This window comes from Astyanax mexicanus, chromosome 3, assembly GCF_023375975.1.
Source record: "Astyanax mexicanus isolate ESR-SI-001 chromosome 3, AstMex3_surface, whole genome shotgun sequence".
In the NCBI taxonomy this organism is placed as follows: domain Eukaryota; kingdom Metazoa; phylum Chordata; class Actinopteri; order Characiformes; family Acestrorhamphidae; genus Astyanax; species Astyanax mexicanus.
The window spans coordinates 18,819,375-18,838,248 of record NC_064410.1 but is presented as its reverse complement, the minus strand read 5'-3'; the positions used below and the strand labels follow the sequence as shown (position 1 = coordinate 18,838,248).

Here is an 18,874-nt window from a genome sequence, read left to right as displayed (position 1 = left end):
ATTGTTCCATTGCAAATGTTGATTTTGTTGACTTTGGGTGCGTTTAGTCTACTCAGAATTGACTAAACTCTGATTAGTTGTGTGGAACCGGAATCTCTTGACTAAAACATGGCGAAATAAGTCAACCAAGGCTGCATCCAGAAACTTTTGTGACTCCTCTTTTTCTCCTCTCCTTTTCCTACTGCTGCTCTCCTACCCCTAAAGAAGTTGTATGAGTTAATTGGAGAAGATAATTAGGACAGATGAAGAAAATGATCTGAAACTGGGGAAGTGGTACAGCTGATCCCCTTTTAATATCATGTTGACCACTGATGAACTGAGCCAAACTTCACTCACTTTAAGTTTACATTTAAACTCAGTACTGCCCAGCCAATCACAGTTGATGCAAACAGTCAGCACAGACATGTTATTTTTTTCCATTTTATTATATTATTATCTTTTTCATTTGTTTGTAATAAGTGATGATATATGTTATATGTTGTAGATGTTAGACAGCGTCACTAAATCAGTTTCCAAGTCACAGAGGAAAAAAAGAGTCAATTTTGGGGAGGTGAAGTGTCTGTCCTGCAGTGTCCTCCTGCTGCAGTGATCAGATCCTGCACTAGAGGGCGCTGTTAGACATGTAATGGTGGGACTGGGCTCTGGCTGCTGTGTGTCGGACGGGTGGCCCATATTAAGAAGACACGGGATGGAGTGTCCATATTAAGACTAAGACCATATTAAGACAGTGGGAGATGTAACTCGGGGTAAAAGACTGTGGACTCTGTCGCAACTCCTGTTTACCGAGCAGACAGAACGTCCCGGCCCAGTTGATCATAATATGTGCACAGTGACGGAGCACTTTCAGCACTTTCAGCTCTTTAATAAATATGAAGATGTGAGAGATCAGGCTGAAACTCTGAGGACCCTCAGCAGTGTGTGCTGCTGAGAGAGGAGAGCAGCAGCAGGAGGAAGGAGGAGGTGGAGGTGAAGAACAGCAGATGGCCACAGTGGAGGGGTCGGTTCTCGGCCTTGAGTGAAGGTCAGGGGTCAGATTAGATAGGTTAGGGCTGGGGACACGGCACAGGACGGGTAAACAGGTTTAGGAGATAAAAAATTGCTGTTCCATCCGACCTAGCTGAGCTTGAGCTATTTTGCAAAGAAGAATGTCTCTAGATCTAAAATATCATGTGTTGGTTTGTCACTTAAAATCTCAATAAAATACATTTGAGTTTGTGGTTGTAAAGTGACAAAATGTGAAAAAGTTTTAGAGGTATGAATACCTTTGCAAGTCACTGTATATAAACAAGACTACAATTTGTGTTTGTAAATGATTTCTTTGTTTACTGAAAGTTAATTGCCTTGTTCTTATTCTTTGGTAAGCAACACAACTACCCCCACCTTTAACTTATATTTCAGTAAAGCTGTCTGTTTTTTATATTATATACATTAGGTAGTTATGTACAAGCCATACCACTTTGCGCTATTTTTTTTATATTTCATCTGTATCTGCTGTCATGTGCATTTCACCCCACTTGGGTTACACCTATATTATGTAAATCAAAAAAAGCAAAAAAAAAAAAAAAGGTCTGAATTAAGACAACTATTACAATACACTGCTAAAATATTTGAAATTATGTTTCCAATATTCATTTGTATTTTGTTGGCGGCTAGTGAAGCATAACTTCTGCTTATTTTAAATTATGTAATCATGTATAGCAGTAAGCTATATTTCTCGCTCTATGGGTGTAAAATAAGATGCTCTTTTTTCATTATTGGTGTCCATAGTGAGTCGGTTGTTGACCACTTCATTGCAAATGTTGATTTATGGGGGTAACTGTAAACGCAGGTCAGGTGGATTTAATCTAGTCAGAATTGACTAAACTCCGATCAGCTGTTGTGGAACCAGGAACTCTGTTAAATGGGGAAACCCCAAAGGATCCTCCGCCTCCTCTCCTCTGTAATCCGGAAACTGATTTTCTGGCTTCATCTTGCCGCCTGTCTGAATACCAGAGAAGATGAAAGAAGCCGCTTAAAATCCTCCCTAAGGCTTCTTCCAGCTAAGGATACACCACAGTATCCTACCCAGGAAATGTTTTAAAGATTTTGGAGTGACATCACTGTGGCCACACCCACAAAGCACAGAGCAAACTTTTTTTTATTCAATTAATTATTTATGATTTTTTTTAATTGTGTATGTGTAGAAACAATACAGCTTTATAAAATGACTGTAGAACATCACCACTTTTCATGAACAAATAAAAAAGAGATAAATAAAATGAAATGAAAAAAATGACACAAGGCTTCCACTTTTATTTGATTGTATTTCATTAAATTTTAGAAATGTTTTATTTTCACTACAATGTGCAGGAATTTACAATTAACATCTAGAATTGACACAATTAAAAGGATGACTATATAATTGCTGACAGTTTGGAAGAAGGTGGAGGAGTTGAGGGTGGGAAGAGGATCAGGAGGGATGGAGAAAATGAGCTGCAAATGAAAAGTTTGCTCTGTGCTTTGTGGGTGCGGCCACAGTGATGTCACTCCAAAATCTCCTAAATGTTCTACTCAGGTGAATCCTCCGCTGGAAGCCGCTTTAGGGAGGATTTTGAATGGCTTTTTTTTCATCTCATCCAGTATTTTAGTGACGGGGGAGAGGAGGAGGATCTGTAGAGGAAACTTTTTGGGTTTCTGGATGCAGTCTCCTGCTGCAGTGATCAGATCCTGCACTAGAGGGCGCTGTTAGAGCTGTAATGGTGGGACTGGGCTCTGGCTGCTGTGTGTCGGACGGGTGGCCCATATTAAGAAGACACGGGATGGAGTGTCCATATTAAGACTAAGACCATATTAAGACAGTGGGAGATGGTAGCTCGGGGTAAAAGACTGTGGACTCTGTCGCAACTCCTGTTTACCGAGCAGACAGAACGTCCTGGCCCAGTTTATCATATGTGCACAGTGACGGAGCACTTTCAGCACTTTCAGCTCTTTAATAAATATGAAGATGTGAGAGATCAGGCTGAAACTCTGAGGACCCTCAGCAGTGTGTGCTGCTGAGAGAGGAGAGCAGCAGCAGGAGGAGGAAGGAGGAGGAGGAGGTGAAGAACAGCAGAGGGACACAGTGGAGGGGTCGGTGCTCGTCCTTGAGTGAAGATCAAGGGTCAGATTAGATAGGTTAGGGCTGGGGACACGGCACAGGACGGGTAAACAGCTTCTGAAAACGCGTCCAGATAAAGAGCTGCTGCTTCAGACAGTAATATTCATTCAATAAGCCTGTTTTAAACATTTTACATTTTATTAACAAACTAGATTACCCACTAACACAATTCAGAATCTTTCTGATCGTATTTACAATTGCTTAAATACAGAATGCCAAAATTAAATATCTCAAGTTCCAATCTTTAAATGTAGTGTAAAACTACCATTTCCGCAACTATAGCAGGTGTAAAGCTAATAAACTGATACATAGCCATGTTCTGTCAGTGACATCGACACATAAAAAAGGATATCGTTTGGATTGAGTGTGGCCAGTGTAACTTTAATAGCAGAGAGGGAAACAAGAAATTATGTCTGGATGAGTCAAAAAATCAGTCCAGTAAAGACAAAGATATTTAAGGTATTTATAATCAAATATGTAACAAAGTTTATTGGAATAAAAATAGTTTAAACAATTTATTCATCTGTTGATTAAAATAAATTATGTGTTAAAATCTGTTAAATGTAAACCTGACTGAGAAGAATAGAGATAAGATTACCTGTGAGAGCTCTTGTTAAATGGAGCTGCTTTGTAGTGCTGTAGTCAAGACCGCTAGAGCCGGGTCAGATTTAATACCAAGACTTTTAGTAGTCGAGTCTGAGTCAAGGCCGAGACCGGAAAAAAGAGACCAAGAGCGGGACCAGATTAAGATTTAAAAATAAAAGTTCAAATTATATTCATTTTTATTCTAAAATGTAAAAAACAATCATAATTTGCCCTCAAACAGCTCGTCACTAAGGTAGCTAGCTCGTCACTAGCTTTAGTTCTCTCCCCGGTAACATTAGTATTTTAGCTAGCTCATTGCTAAGGTTAGATAACTTGTCGCTAGCTTTAGTTCTCTCCCCTGTAGCATGAGAATTTAAGCTAGCCCCTAAGGTTAGTTAGTTATCTCGCTTGTTTGTACTTACTTCTTCTTGTGCTTTCTTTCTAGATGTCTGGGAAAAAAAATCATGGTCCTTGAGGTCATAATGATCCACATGAAGAGTATAACTCCAGCAAATCGTTAAAAAAGAGCACATTTAAATTTACACTGAACTATTCACAACGAAAAGTGTTCATTGATTTGATACTGAACCCAAAACAAGCGGCAGTAGCTTGTTTTTTTGCTGTTAGCCACTCTGATTTTAGACACGCAAAAATAAATGATATGGTCTGTTTGAATGAATTGTTGATGTTCAATAACGATAGAAAAAAGTTTTCCATAGGACAAGAATGACTATTAACGAACAGTTTGTTCCAGATAAGACTATATAAAGACTATATATAAAACAATAACTATGAACACCATATTTAAAAATCAGGTGCTATGGGACTCCTTAAATTTTACATAATGAAGTGTGTAAATGATGAATATTAATGTTAATGTTTTGATGAATTTCCCTTATGTAGTATGTAAAAATTGTCAATAAAACAGTTAAAAATAGAATAAAAAATAAAAGTCAATGCAAGAGGGAAAAGAGTAAGAACAAATGGTGATGTCCAAAGAAGCAGAAGAACTATTTTTGTATTTGTGTTTTTTAATTTTGCGCATGTGGGACTAAGGCTAAAGTTTTAAATACACTTTGTAGAGTTTGGCAACATTTTATGCCCCTACAGTCTTTTTGCTGAATGAGTGCCATAGACCATTTTTAGTCTACTCTATAGTTCTATATAATAAATATCAATCAATATTTATATTGATTAACAACCAATTGCCAAAGAGGCACACATTTGACACTAAAGTAAAAAAAAAAAAAAACAGTTTTTGCTGTTATTATTTTGCAAAATGTATGTAATGTACTGGCAAACACTTCTTAGCAGTTGTAACTGTAAACTATAATCTGCATATACTGTCAAGATTGTGTATTAGTTTTAGTAGCTTTACACCTGCCATTGTTGCAGAATCAGTAGTTATATGCTGTTTTTAGGTTTGAAACGTATTAAAAAGTATTGAAATGTATTTAATTTTGGCATGCTGTATTCAAGCAAATGTGAATAACATCAGAAAGATCCAGAATTGTCTTAGTGGGTAATATTGTTTGTTAATAAAATGTAAGCATATTAAAACATGCTAACTGAATGCACATTTTGTGAATGCAGATTGGACAAGAGCATGTTAGCGATTGAAAAAACTGTAAGAGAGAAAACTGAATTATGCGGGGAGAGAGAAAAAACACACAGCAAGGGTTTTCCCAGAATGTCTCCACCAGATTTCAAAACTTTCATGTTTTGCCATGTTCAACCTTATCTTATATTGCATCCAGGATAGAAGCTCCAACAGGCAACCAGAGTCTTCTTTTAATTACAGCAGTTTTTCCCCAATAAACTAATTATTTCACTCTAATACTGTGATCACTTACATCATTACATTATCATTATCATTATCATTACATTCACACAGATAAATATTCACTTCATTCTATCATCTATCAACTTCTTGGTGCTTCAGATTTTCTTTTTAATTATTAAAAATAAAGTATTTTGTAAACAATTTAGTCCATTTGTGTAATGAATGAATGAGATTTTCTATGGTAAATTTGGCAACAATAAATGATTTAAAGTCTGCCAAACCCTTGGAGCAATACCAATCATATACAGCAGTCTGTTACATATATTAATTTTATTTTTTGCAAAAAGATTTTTCTTTTAAGGATTTTACAGTCAATCACAAGTATTAAAACATTAATATTATTATGTACACAGCCAAAAAATACAAAAGTTAGAACATTGTGAGAAGGTGCTATTAATAATGCACAGTCCAAAAGAATCGGGTGTTAGAAACACACATTTTCCTGAAACGTCCACAGTTTACGTGCAAAGAACGTCATGCAGCAGAAAGTCATAAAGGTTCTTCATAAAGTTTTTTTTAGTTGAACAAGATATGTAGCAAGTGACACACATAATGAGAATAGTGAGAATACACATATCATCCATTTAACACAAGTATGATCAGTTTCTGTGCCACAGACATCCTTACGACTCAAATAAAATGGTCTGAAACTAAAGAGAACAATCCAAGGCTACCTTTACACAGCAGATAAATGTGGACCTGATGTGAATCTCATCTTTAATGTCATATAGGACACTGATGTGACGTTTGTATGGCAGTGTGAACGGCAAAACCACATTTATTTAGACATTTTTAATTAATATGTGGTACTGAAATCCGATGCAATCCAATTTGCAGCAATATGACTCTGTCTGAACAGCAAGATCTAATTTGTTTTGTCTATGAGAAGGAAAAAGACAGCGATTAGAATTGAAAATGGACTGCAGAAGTAAGAGAGAGTTCAGTAGTGGGATAATGAGGTAATAGAACTTTAATAGACTGATGTCTCTGTTTTAATATTAATCAAATGGCTCAGAGTTCAGAATGAAAGCACTGAAAGCAGTCACAGGACTAAATTAAGTTTTTAGAAACAGCTAAATAACCTGCTATGTTTTCAGTGAGGCTTGAGTGATTTCTCAGTGATAAGCCACTGCAGCCTGAACTCATTCAGAGCTCTGTGAAGTAATTATGTTTAGAGAATGAGCATCAGTTAGACAGTGCAGAATATTCAGCCCAGTGTAAGATATGGGTAAAAAAAAAGGTCAAAAAGTCAAAAATGGGATTTGGGCCACATTTACCTGCTGTGTGAATGTAGGTAGTTAATGTGTTCTTAAACTCAATCAATTGCACACTTTTTTAGGGATGATCACTTTCTATGCTACATACATGGTCCCGACTCTTCTTATGCATTGACCTGAGGTACAAAATGCTTGAAAAATGCTTGTATTTCTTGTATATATATATATTTCACTTTTTGAAATATATACTGAATCATTTGTAAACAGTGCAGTGTCCTCAAATTGATTTATACACACCCATTTCTGAGTGGGAATCAGCATTTGATTCTGTGTCCAGCTCTACTACTGGAATATGCTGTGCGTAAACAACCAGTCCATTGATCTGGTTCTTTTCCTCCAGTGTGAACACACCTCTCTAAAAGGAAACAGCTCTCTTTCTGACTCCATTTTCTCTGATACAGCAGGCTCAATGTCCCTGTAGCAAAGTCTCTCCATTCACTACCTTCCTAATACTTTCCCAGCCCATCCTTTGCTCCACTCTTTCTCTGCTGTCTTCTTTTTTTCTTCCCTTTCATCCAAGAATTCTTTCCATTTCTCAGTCCCGTCATCTGGATCATGATTTGAGGCCCAGCTGAGCCATGAGCTGCTCGTAAATGGTCCAGGCCATCGCCGCCATCATCGTTCTCCGCAGTGAGCGCGGCACAGCGCCACGGAAAAACCCCACCGCTCCGTGCTCCTAAAACACAAAAACACACTGACTTTAACACACAGACTGAAAATGAATGAAGGCGTGAACTTCAGTGGACCAGACTGGAAGTCAAAGAGCGTTAATAGATCAACTATTGCTTAAAGATGTGCTAAAGTAACCCTGAGCTGAGAACAGAACAATCTTGAGACAGGATCTATGCAGACAACACAAAGTTCAACCTGACCCAAATAACACAGGAGGAGCAAAATGCTGTGAGGGATAGAAGAACAAACAAACAACAGCAGACAAACAATCTAATCAGAACTTTATCTCATAAACGTCCAGTACAAGGCCCAGTTATAAAAATGATATAAACAAAAAATAAAAATTAATAAAAGCCATAACAACTAAATTTTGCTGTGATTTCAACAGCTCATTGTGAGTATTAGCTGATACAGAGTTACTATATAAACTAATACCACTTTCACCTTTGTGTTTGGTGAATAAGTATAGCAACAATACTTTTTGAAATGCACCGGCATTAAGAGAAGGCTGAAACCACATTCTCAGAAGAACATGTGCTCCATAGAGATAAAACTGGGGAGTCTTATCAGGGTAGGGGTGAAATAGTAGAGTCCAGAAACTACTGTACATTAATGATGCTGTAGCTGACGAGAGTCGTAAATTACCATGTAGATGTAGTGGACTGCATCCCAGGTCCTCCTGAAGAGATGGGGGTTCACCTGGACCTGAGTTTTAACTACGTCTGCAGGCTGAGTGACCAGAGAGGCCAGAACACCAGACACAACTCCACAGCTGAAGTTCGCCAAGGGGGCATAGCCTGACTGGCTTATCTCTGCAGAGAGAGAAAGAGAGAGAGTTAAAGACGTCACTGGTGCAGAATATCAGCAACAGATATGCGACGGCTGCAGTAGAGCTGCGTACAGACCTTACGTAATGCTGTTGCGCCAGCCATAGCCTGAAGTAAACTAGACAGTACCTGTCTCACTGTGGGATCGCTTTATACCCATTGGGAACACTAATACACTAAATAAAAAAATGACTGAAAGTAGGGGTGCACCACTGTATTGTACCTAATAATATAGCAAATATTTTTGACTATATTCTGTTTATAAGCATTCACTCTATTTTTGTAAAAAAAAGAAATTCACTATTTTTTTCTACTAAATCAAGTTTTGGTTTACTGTTTACAAAATAGGCAAAAAATGATTTGTTTATACAGACTATGAAACTAATACATTTATACTGAATATAACTTTAATATTTAATCTGTTACAGTACTATACACAAAGTATAAATGTTTGGTCATATAACCAATATTTTAGTTATTGCAAAAATATCTTATATATCGTGACATTATTCTAGTAGTTTTTATTTAAATTAATAGTAAAAAAAAGACCTAGGCTGCAGCCTTGGGGCCCATGCAATGATTAGGGCCCACTGATGGCCATTGTTTTTTTTATTAATTAATTTTCACCCAATCTGTATACCGTATCTGTATACTGACCGTTCGGCAGCGTGCTCTTGGCCTGGCTGTAGAACATGACGTAGATGCCGGAGAAGGGTGCGTCCCGGAGCAGGGTCGCGGTCAGGCCAGAGAACAGCCCCCTCGCCCCCTCGGTCCGACACACACTCCGCAGAGCCTCCATCACACTGCCGTAGTTATAGCGACCACTCTGAAACACACATGAAAATACATTTAGTACCCCTGACTATCAGTTCACTATCAGTTATGAAAATTTAAATCGCCCCCCTTTCACCAATTTAACTCTTTAAATTTCATTTCCTGCCCACTTGCTTTAACTCGCTGTATCTCACAATGCCACCAGTGCAAAAACTTCAAATTTGTAAATTTGATGTCTATATATTAAATTATATATTAAGTTTTTATATTTGTCTGGGTCAAATATCAATAGCCGTTGACACAGACATGCCGTCTGTAGTATCAGTTTATGATAAAAAGTCCTTTGTCCACCAGATAAGATGAGGTTGTGCCCTTTGCATAAATAGCGTGCCACTGGTAGAACAGTAATTACTCAGCACTGATAATGTTTACAGTCTTCTGCTTCTGAGTCAGTATGAACGGCTGATTCGGTTCTATTCACACACTGTCCAGTAAATAGAGCAGCTCCTAGACATGCAAATACAGTTCTAGAAACGTATTTATTTAATAAATAGGTCCTTTACCTTATGCTTATGTTGAATACTATTTAATTCAATATCTTAACGAAACAATTATATTTTTTATGATTCAATCAAATGGCAACTGGCTGGGATATTAAGAAAAGCAAAGGAGAAAAATACATTTAGACTATTTAATTAAAAAAAAACATTATTATGAAAAACGTGGTTGGTATTCTGCTCTCAGTCTTTCAGTTGTTTGGTTTCAGTTTCAGCTAAATGTTTTGGTTTAAATGCATCCTTTTTCTTTTTAATATAAAAAAGGCAAAATATACAATTAGTGGAAATAAAATACAAGAAAATGTGTGAGGTGGGCACCACACACACACACACTCACCTCGAAGCGTGTTTTGATGACAGTGACTGGCAGCATACACACGCCTGCCACGCTCCGGGACCCGGCCCCAAGCAGCACGGCCTCCACGGGGGCTGGAGACCTGTCGCTGAAGAAGTGCTGCTTCAGGCTGAAGTAGGTGCTGAAGTAGATCCCTACTCCTGGGATACAGCGCACAAACGACTGGGGTGTGTGGTGAGGGTGAGGGGATGACAGAAAAGAGAAAGATCAAACAGACTGCATATTATACACAGTATATCATAAAAGTAGGTACACTCCTCATATTTCTGCAAATATTTTATTATATATTTTTATGATATACTTCTTATTGCGTAGCCATGTTTGTGGAGAGCAATAATTCTGTTTCTCACATCCTTAAAGAGTTTACAGAAGACAGCAAATCTATACTGCTATACAAGCGGTACACTGACTACTGTATATCATATCCAGGTTTTATTTCTACAGTGTTGAAACAAGTTAATAAAATATGTTCTTACTTTTGGGAGAAACTATAGATGTTAAATATGATTGTATTATAAATACGAGTGTGTTGTGTGTGTGTGTGTGTTTGATACTCACCGGTGAAACCCCCTTCCACAGTCCAAGCAGCTTCTCTGTCTTCACCACACTGAGGATAACCGTCACCATCCCAACCCTTCCTGAACTGAAAGGAACCAAAGAGAATCCAAATGACTCCTCCCCCTTCACACCTGACCATCATCTTTAGTAAAATGTGTGATGTGTGAAGTACTGGACAGAGCTCCATCATTACAGGGAACACAGCGGTGTATAAAGTTTTTGCCCCCTTCATGATTTCTTATTTTATTTTGCATGTCATTCTTAAATGTTTCAGATCATCAAACTAATTTAAATATTATTCAAAGACAACACAAGTCAACCCAAAATGCATTTCTTTAAATGAAGGTTCTTATTAAGGAAGAATATACAACCAAAAATACAACAAGGGCACAGAGACTACTCATCTAAGAGGTCAGAAAAACCCTACAACAAAATTCCGTTAAGGTCAACGTTCGTGACACCACCGTAAGAAAGAGTCTGGGCAAAGAAGGCCTGCATGGCAGAGGGCCAACATAAAAACCACTGCTGAGCGAAAAGAACATTAAGGATTGTTTCAATTTTGCCAGGAAACATCTTGATCCTCAAAAAATTCAGAAAAATACTCTGTGGACTGATTAATACAAAAGTTTAACTTTTTGGAAGGTGTGTGTCCCGTTACATCTGGAATAAAATTAACACGTGTTTCAGAAAAGAAAAACATGCCTAGAGTAAAATATGGTGGTGCTAGTTGGAGAGTATGTTTTGCTGCTGGAAACATGAATTCACTGTCTACAAAAAAGTCCTGAAGGAGAATGCCCAGCCATCTGTTTGTGACCTCAAGCTGAAATAAACTTGGGTTCTGCAGCAGGACAATGATCCAAAACACGCCATCAAGTCCACCTCTGAATGGCTAAATAAAAACAAAGTAAATACTATGAAGTCTTGACCTAAATCCGATTGAGATGCTGTGGCATGATCTTAAAAAGGCAGTTCTTGCTTGAAAACCCTTCAAGTTGGCTGAATCACAACAATTCTGCAAAGATGAGTGGAACAAAATTTCTCCACAGCGCTGTGAAGCAAAACTACAATTTGTGTTTACTTGTGTTGTCTTTAACTAATATTCAAATTTGTTTAATGACCTGATACATTGAAGAGTGACACACTTTCAAAAAAATCCAAAAATCATGAAGGGGAACCACTGCATATATACATGGTTTCTGCTTGGTTTCTGTATTTTTTGGTAGGTGTGTATGTGCTTTAGTTCTCACCCAGGCTGCACACTGTTCTGCAGGGTCTGCAGGCGGGTCTTGACCAGGTCCAGAGGCTGGAAGAGTAAAGTGGAGCAGGTTCCGCTCAGAGAACCGCACATGAAGGCTTTAACTGCAGGATGAGCCTGTTTCAATAACACACACATACAGTGGGTTAAATACACTTGAAACATACATAACTGCTATGGTATTGCTAATACATACACACTTACACACTGTGTACCTACAATAGGTATACTCTATGATGTACATGTTTATATAAACTACCGTATCACCCTGCTCACACTGACTAATAGTTCAGGGACATAAGACTCGTTTCTAAATGCAAACTGTTAGACTGAAACTCTGTCACACAGGAATAATGTGAGTTAGGTTTACCGTAAACTGAACAATCAGTGACAGAGAGGGGGAGGGGCTGAGGAGGGTGGACCAATAGACCAATAGTTACGCTTCTGTGTGAGCAAGGAGTGACGCACAGGCACAACGTGTTCAAACAAACACACACACTACAATCCCACCATGCTCCTCACGCTCCTCACTACGCAGGAGTGAACACATAACCAACAGTCGAAATAAAAACTCACAGAGATTTCTGTGGGCGAAAAAAGCACCAGTTTACCTAAAATCATTGGAGCTAGTGAAACGTGTAGAGACTGAAGTTGGATTTAGGTTTGGACTGGAGCTACACTGTTCAAAATAAAAAAAATTGTTAAAAGTAGAGAAAAAGAGAAACTTTTTGGGGGTTCTCCAGATGTGAAGGAACCCCTAAAACTTCCTCAAATATTCCTCAAATCATCTTTAGGGTTTCCTCCATAGTTTCAAACTAAAGAACCCCTAAAACACCCTACTATATACTAGCAAGATGTCTCCTCAAACTATGTCAGTGATCACCCTTCAGTGGTCTCTAAAAGACTTTAAAGAATTATGTGAGTTTTGACACTGTATGAACATTACCTGTAAATACAGGGACAAAGCAAACATCATAAACAAAACTTATACAAAAAGCACTAAAGGTTCCCTATAAAACCCTGACAAAAAAAAACTATATCTGAATGGTTCTAGGTTCTCTGGTTGTATAGTTCTCTTAATTGGTGGAGCACCTTTACTATATGATTCTTATAAGTAACAAAAGGTTCCACTCTATTGAGTACTACACTGACAGTCATGCCAAAAGTCATGGGACAGCAGTATGTAAACTGATCATAAAGTGTTACCTCAGGGAAGGGCTTGGGAATGCCCACACCTGTATAAGTTGTGAGATGTTATCTTGTAAGTGAAGTTGAACACTGGCCAGCGTGCTCAGGTGACATGAGCCATGGGATTTAGAATGAGAAGCTTCACATTTTTTATGATGGTGACTGCCGTCATCTGGCCAGAACTGTCCGTATGAAAAGATAAGCGACATCACATCCAAAGGAGAGCATTCTTTTGGTTCCAATGAACATGTCAAAAGTCATGCAACACGATACTAATTCTGTGTCCCAAGACACCTGAAACACAGTGTATATAGATTTATATTGTTTACTGTATCATGTTTTCTGATCTGATAGGTTGTGTAAATAAGATTTTGGGTCACTGCTTTAGATCAGGTGTTCATGGTCTCCGTCATTACTTGCTGGTCTCTCCACTTTTCTAAATGCCCACCTGTCTCTCTGCCTGCTAGTCTGTCTGTCTCCTCCCTTTTAAACACTGCTATGGCAACGGAATTTGTTTCACAGCTTCCAGCCACGCAAAAAACAGAAAGGAGGATGGAAACTAAAGTGTTGGCATGGCCGGACCCGTTTCCTGGACATTTATTCAGGAACCGACCCAATTCTCTTGTAAGGCGATTGGTGAATGGTGTAAACACAAGAAACCGAAAGTAAACAAAACCCACAACAACAGGAGCAGCAGCATTAGCCTTCTAGAACTTGCTCGAGTCCGGCTTTTCAGAGAAACTACAGCAGAGCTGCGCGGTATGCGAAGAGGCAGAGTTATACTTTTTCTATCTCAAACAGACTATAAATAAACCATAATCTAAAAGTAAAAACTTCATCATCAGCTACATGGGCTGCTACTTCCTATAATTGGCCGCGTGTCTAATTCAGACATATCCAGGTGTTGTGCCAAATTGTGCCTCTCTGTCCGAATGAATCTACAGTTAGAGAAGATACTGGAATTAACTAAATAGACAAAAGAACAAAAAAAAGTTATTTATTTACAGTATAAATCAGTTTAAACAGCCGTCACTGCATGGATGAGACTGTGATCTGGATCGGCTAAGAAATAAAATGTTTAAAGTGAAACACATTGTACATGCCCTGATATGAATAAATTACTAGATATCAAATCAGAAATTGAATCAAATTATGAATGGTAAATGAGCTAAACCTAATTAAGGAAGTCAGAAGCAATATACAGCCCCTCTGTTTATTAACATGTTAGTTTGTCTCATTACTTTTCGGTCTATAAATCCAGGCAAAATATATTGTTCCCTGTCCAAATATACGGACCTGACTTTACTGTGTTGAAGAAGCTCTCACCAGTACTCACCAGAGACAACTCCATGCTTGTGCTGTGGATGAAGATGCTGATATGTGTGTTAACACTGTCTCGGGTCTGATCCAGTTCAGGGTTCTGAATCTGTATTACACAAAACACACAGAACAAAAGAGAGCATTCAGAGGTTAATTGTACGCATGCAGGACTACTGACATGTCACATGAGGTCACCTGATCCAGAGCGGGAGCAGCGTGACCCACGCAACCAAATTCACAACGCCACCGCACATACTGCTCCCAATTAACCAATCAGTAACGTGACTCTGCTCATTAATACACATAGACCACTCTCACACTACAGATCACAGTTCAGTGTGAGTTACCACTACTTACTTGATGGTGAGATGATGTACTAATATATATTTTTATTATTAAATTCTTCATTTTTTGGATAATTTTCATCCCACATATAAAATGCAGTTCAAAAGCTAAACCAATACCAGAAAATGTAGATAACCCTGAAATTATTGATGCACCAAATACTCAACAAACTAAATAATTTAGACAAAAATGGCAAAATGGCAAAAATGGGCTTTGTTGCTATGACTGCAGGGTAGGCAAAAATAATTGTTTAATTAAAATGTTTTAATTGCACTTTCGAAAAAACGCTGCACTCTGAATCATTGCCCATTATAGAAATACTGCACTACTGACTGCTTGCTGACACAAAATATAATGCACTATTGCTGTCATAGGATGGAATAGATTCCAAATGCAGTGTTTGTCACATTTAGGCTATTAAAATATAATTCAAATAATAATAATAAAATAACAAAAAACTGAGAGAAAAATAATGTGGATAGTATTGGTTTATCTGCTCCATATATATTATTAATATAATGTTGGAAGTTTTCACATCTGTGGATATTTCTGTGTTTGAGGTCAATTTAAAGGCAAATTACTTTCATTTAAACCATAAATCAGTCACACGAGAATGAGAATTTGAATCAGATGGGTTGGGAAATAAAATGTTTAGAGCAGGACACACTGTGGTTGAGAAATGCTGCTCTAGTGAACTGATTAAACTGATTAAACTGATTACAGAGCAGCTTTCCTCAGGTTACTGTGATATGGAGAGAATTTCAACTGACTAATGCAGTGTTGCTTAATCCTGAACTGCACACTGTAGAGTATGTATGTGTGTGTGTGTGTGTGTGTGTGTGGTGCTGTGTCAGTGTGTATATGTGTGTTTTATGTGTTGTGTGTGTGAATGACTGTGTGTGTATGTTAGGGGTGGGCGATATAGCCCTAAAATAATATCACAATATTTCATGGTATTCTCGCGATATTGATACTCTTCGCAATATGACAAAACACTGAATTCAAAAACTTATTTCAAGAATACACTACTGCAACAAAATGAAAATTAAATTTGATTATTGCATACATATTGCACACCACTAACTGAGATAATATTTTTTTTTTTCAGATTTGTAACAGAATGATCCAGATTGACATGGTATTAATAATACACTCCAAATATCTCCATATATCCAGAATTAAAGTAAAATAAATTATACTAGACAGATGTAATATGTCTCTAGTAGATATATCATGGGAAATGAGAACAGTGTGATTTTTTCTCTTGCGAAAAACAGCATAAAAGTAGTACCCTGATGTGATAGCTAGGAGTGGGTGATATGGCACAATATTTCAGGGTGTAATATCGTTCACAATATAAAAAATATTAATGACATTATTGCGTATGATGAAGTGTGACTTCGCTCTTGAGCTGGCCGGTCAAACCTCACAGCTTCCCAATAGCAGCATACCTTCACTCAGTCAGACAGTATCCAGTATGAAACATTTCCTTTGACTGTACCAACAATACAGACTGAACAGTAGAGCTGCAACTAATTATGAATTTGGTATTGAATAATCAGATTATTACTGTGGACCTCGCTCTGCCTCGCTTCGCCTCCAGCCTAGTTACCTCACATGAGAACAGTCTGCAGTGTGAGGAGCTCCCTCTGTTGCTGCGTGCGGGTAATGTTTTTTTTTAAGCAAGGAAAGCCCATTAATACCAATCAGCCTCATAAGTCACAACAATTTTATTTTCATTTTTTGAGAATATTTAAAAAATATATTTTTCCAATATTATTAATAATAGTTAAAATCGTATTGTTCTATATATGTGTGTGTGTGTGTGTGTGTGATTGCATTACTAAGCTATTGTATCATCCTTATATCAGTGGGATAAATTATTTTAAGACAATAATATTGTTTATCAATACTGAAAAATATGTTCTCAAATGAAAAAAATGTGACCGGTCTAACTGTCCTAATCTGGGTCAATTCCAATTTTATCACTCCTCCATCAGCATTTAAGACACTTAAAATCAGTAAAACACGCTGAATATGTATATGCCATCAATAAAAGTAATATGTATATGATTAAACATTTTAAAATTTAAAACTAATTTAGGTTCAGTGCACATATTCCATCACTGACTCTAATATTGATATGATTAAGCATTTAGACAGAAGCTCATTAGGTGCAGTGAACACATTCCATCACTGAGTCTAATATTTGTCTGAATAAGTGTTAATTTAGATGCAGTGTTTATTAATTTTGTACGGGTGTGGATCTGGTATTAAATAATAACAGTTATATGACAGTGCCTGTGGGACACTCACCTGTCTGAAGATGATCTGAAGATGATCTAATAATGATCTGAGTCCTGTTTCATCTGCAGCTCAAGAACAGCTGAGCAGCTCCAACTCCTGCCTTTAAAAGCGAGGAGGTAGAATCTGATTGGTCGAGTCAGGTTCTGGTCGACCTCCACGCTGATTCTGATTGGCTCATGCTCAGAGTGGGCGGATTCAGCGCGTTCTGATTGGTTATCTGCAGACGCCTCGTGCTGCATCAGTGAGATGCAGTGAGAGAGGAGCAGAGCGGGTTTACAGAGTTAAATCAGCCCTGCTGTGTTTAATATCTGATCATTTACACTTTAAACTGAAATAAAACTGAAGAATGAAGTCTATTTACTGACCTCCGCACAGCACTGACAGACACTTTTCCGCCAAAACAGAAAGAGCGGAGAGCAGGTCTCGGTTTAAACTCTGATCTCTGATCAGGTTCAGTCCGAGTCAGCGGACCCGGGACTCGGAGAGACACGCGCCCCGCGGATCCGCTCAGAACCGGTTTAAACCGACTGGGTCCAGCTGAGGTTCAGCACAGCGCCACCCGGCGGCCACACCGCTGAGATCCACTCACTGAAACCACAGCGCAGGAAAAATGGAATATATTTACATACAGTCTGTCAAAGTTATTCAGAAACTGATTCTAAGAAGAGTCCAGAGCTTTTAAAAGGTCTGGGGTCAGAGCACCGTGTCAGTTCAATCCTCCAACCGTTTCAGGCTAAAAAGCAAAAACAGAAAATTAGGTAAAAATGTTTTTCCACATGTGGTGTAATATTTAGAAATGTGGTGTAAACAATGGGGTTTTCTGCCCCTCACAGTCTGAATGTTTAAAGACTAAAAATTTATTAATCTTTACTTAATTCTATAACTGTCCATTTTATGTATGTTGGATTATACAGACTGGGGAAGAGAATCAGATAATTGATTAAAATATAAACTTCAGATTATTAGGTCAAAAATAAAAAACAAACATTTGAAAAAGAGTGAAACGCCACTTCTTTTTTATTATACCAAATGAAGAAAAATAGAAATAATTAAGTTTTCCACATTTTTAAAATTTGTATTTCTACTGAAACAATCAGAAAACGGCACTGATAAACGATACACTGACTGTCCTAGCGGAGTTGTTTGGATTTTCTCCTAATCAGTGATTTCGACTTGTGGGCTCCTCAGGTCCTAATTCAGTACTGCTTTACTCTTTTTAAAAAATCCTTAAAAAAAAAGAAAAAGCACATTTGGCACACTTGTGAAAAGGTTTAACAGGCATACACCATAAAAGGCATGATAATAGTGACCGACAGCATCTGGCTAGAATTGTTCTTGTCAGACAATAAAATCACAAGAATCACAGAGGATACAGGAGACCCGCCCACATATCCCACAGGTCAGTGCAGTGTTCTTTACCTTCAAATAGACATTTTCAAATTGAATGACTTTAAAGACCTTTTAAGGGAAAAAACGCAAAACAAATTACAAACTGAGGATAATATACAAGTTTTACTAAACTGAAATTCAGTCCACCTTAGGGAACATTACTGATTTTCTATTAGCTAAAATTATTTCAAATAACTATCAAATAAACATAAAAGTGCACTGTTAAGGGAACTTGAAACAGCCTTTTAATTACTCACTACTTTCCCAAAAGCACTGGCAGAATAATTGGCATGTTCCCTAGATCTCTTTGTGTTTTTAGAATATGTTAATAATTAATGCAATATAAGAATAAAAAGCAAACAAAAACATGATTAAAATTGTTCTCCATGCCTCCATAATTCGCTTCAATTTAATTAAAGTAGTAGTTATGAATAAGAAGTAAGTACAAAAAAGACTTATATAAAGTTATATTTCAGTGTTTTTCAG

General features: G+C 37.6%; 1 protein-coding gene and 1 long non-coding RNA gene across 2 annotated transcripts; one reads left to right on the top strand and one right to left on the bottom strand.

Annotated features, from left to right (window-relative positions):
* Positions 1–2,439: 2,439 nt before the first annotated feature.
* Positions 2,440–5,558, top strand: LOC125799448 (uncharacterized). Its single transcript, XR_007438412.1, has 2 exons — positions 2,440–3,153; positions 4,167–5,558. It is a non-coding gene; the product is annotated as an uncharacterized LOC125799448 (long non-coding RNA).
* Positions 5,559–5,815: 257 nt separating this feature from the next.
* slc25a38a (solute carrier family 25 member 38a) lies at positions 5,816–17,439 on the bottom strand. Its single transcript, XM_007229807.4, has 9 exons — positions 17,365–17,439; positions 17,009–17,232; positions 14,364–14,453; positions 11,832–11,956; positions 10,585–10,669; positions 10,009–10,188; positions 8,998–9,166; positions 8,159–8,325; positions 5,816–7,517 (listed from the first exon to the last, which is right to left on the bottom strand). Exons 3-9 carry the CDS (start codon positions 14,376–14,378, stop codon positions 7,395–7,397), a joined length of 864 nt encoding a protein of 287 aa, XP_007229869.3. The 5' UTR covers positions 14,379–14,453; positions 17,009–17,232; positions 17,365–17,439; the 3' UTR covers positions 5,816–7,394.
* Positions 17,440–18,874: the final 1,435 nt, after the last annotated feature.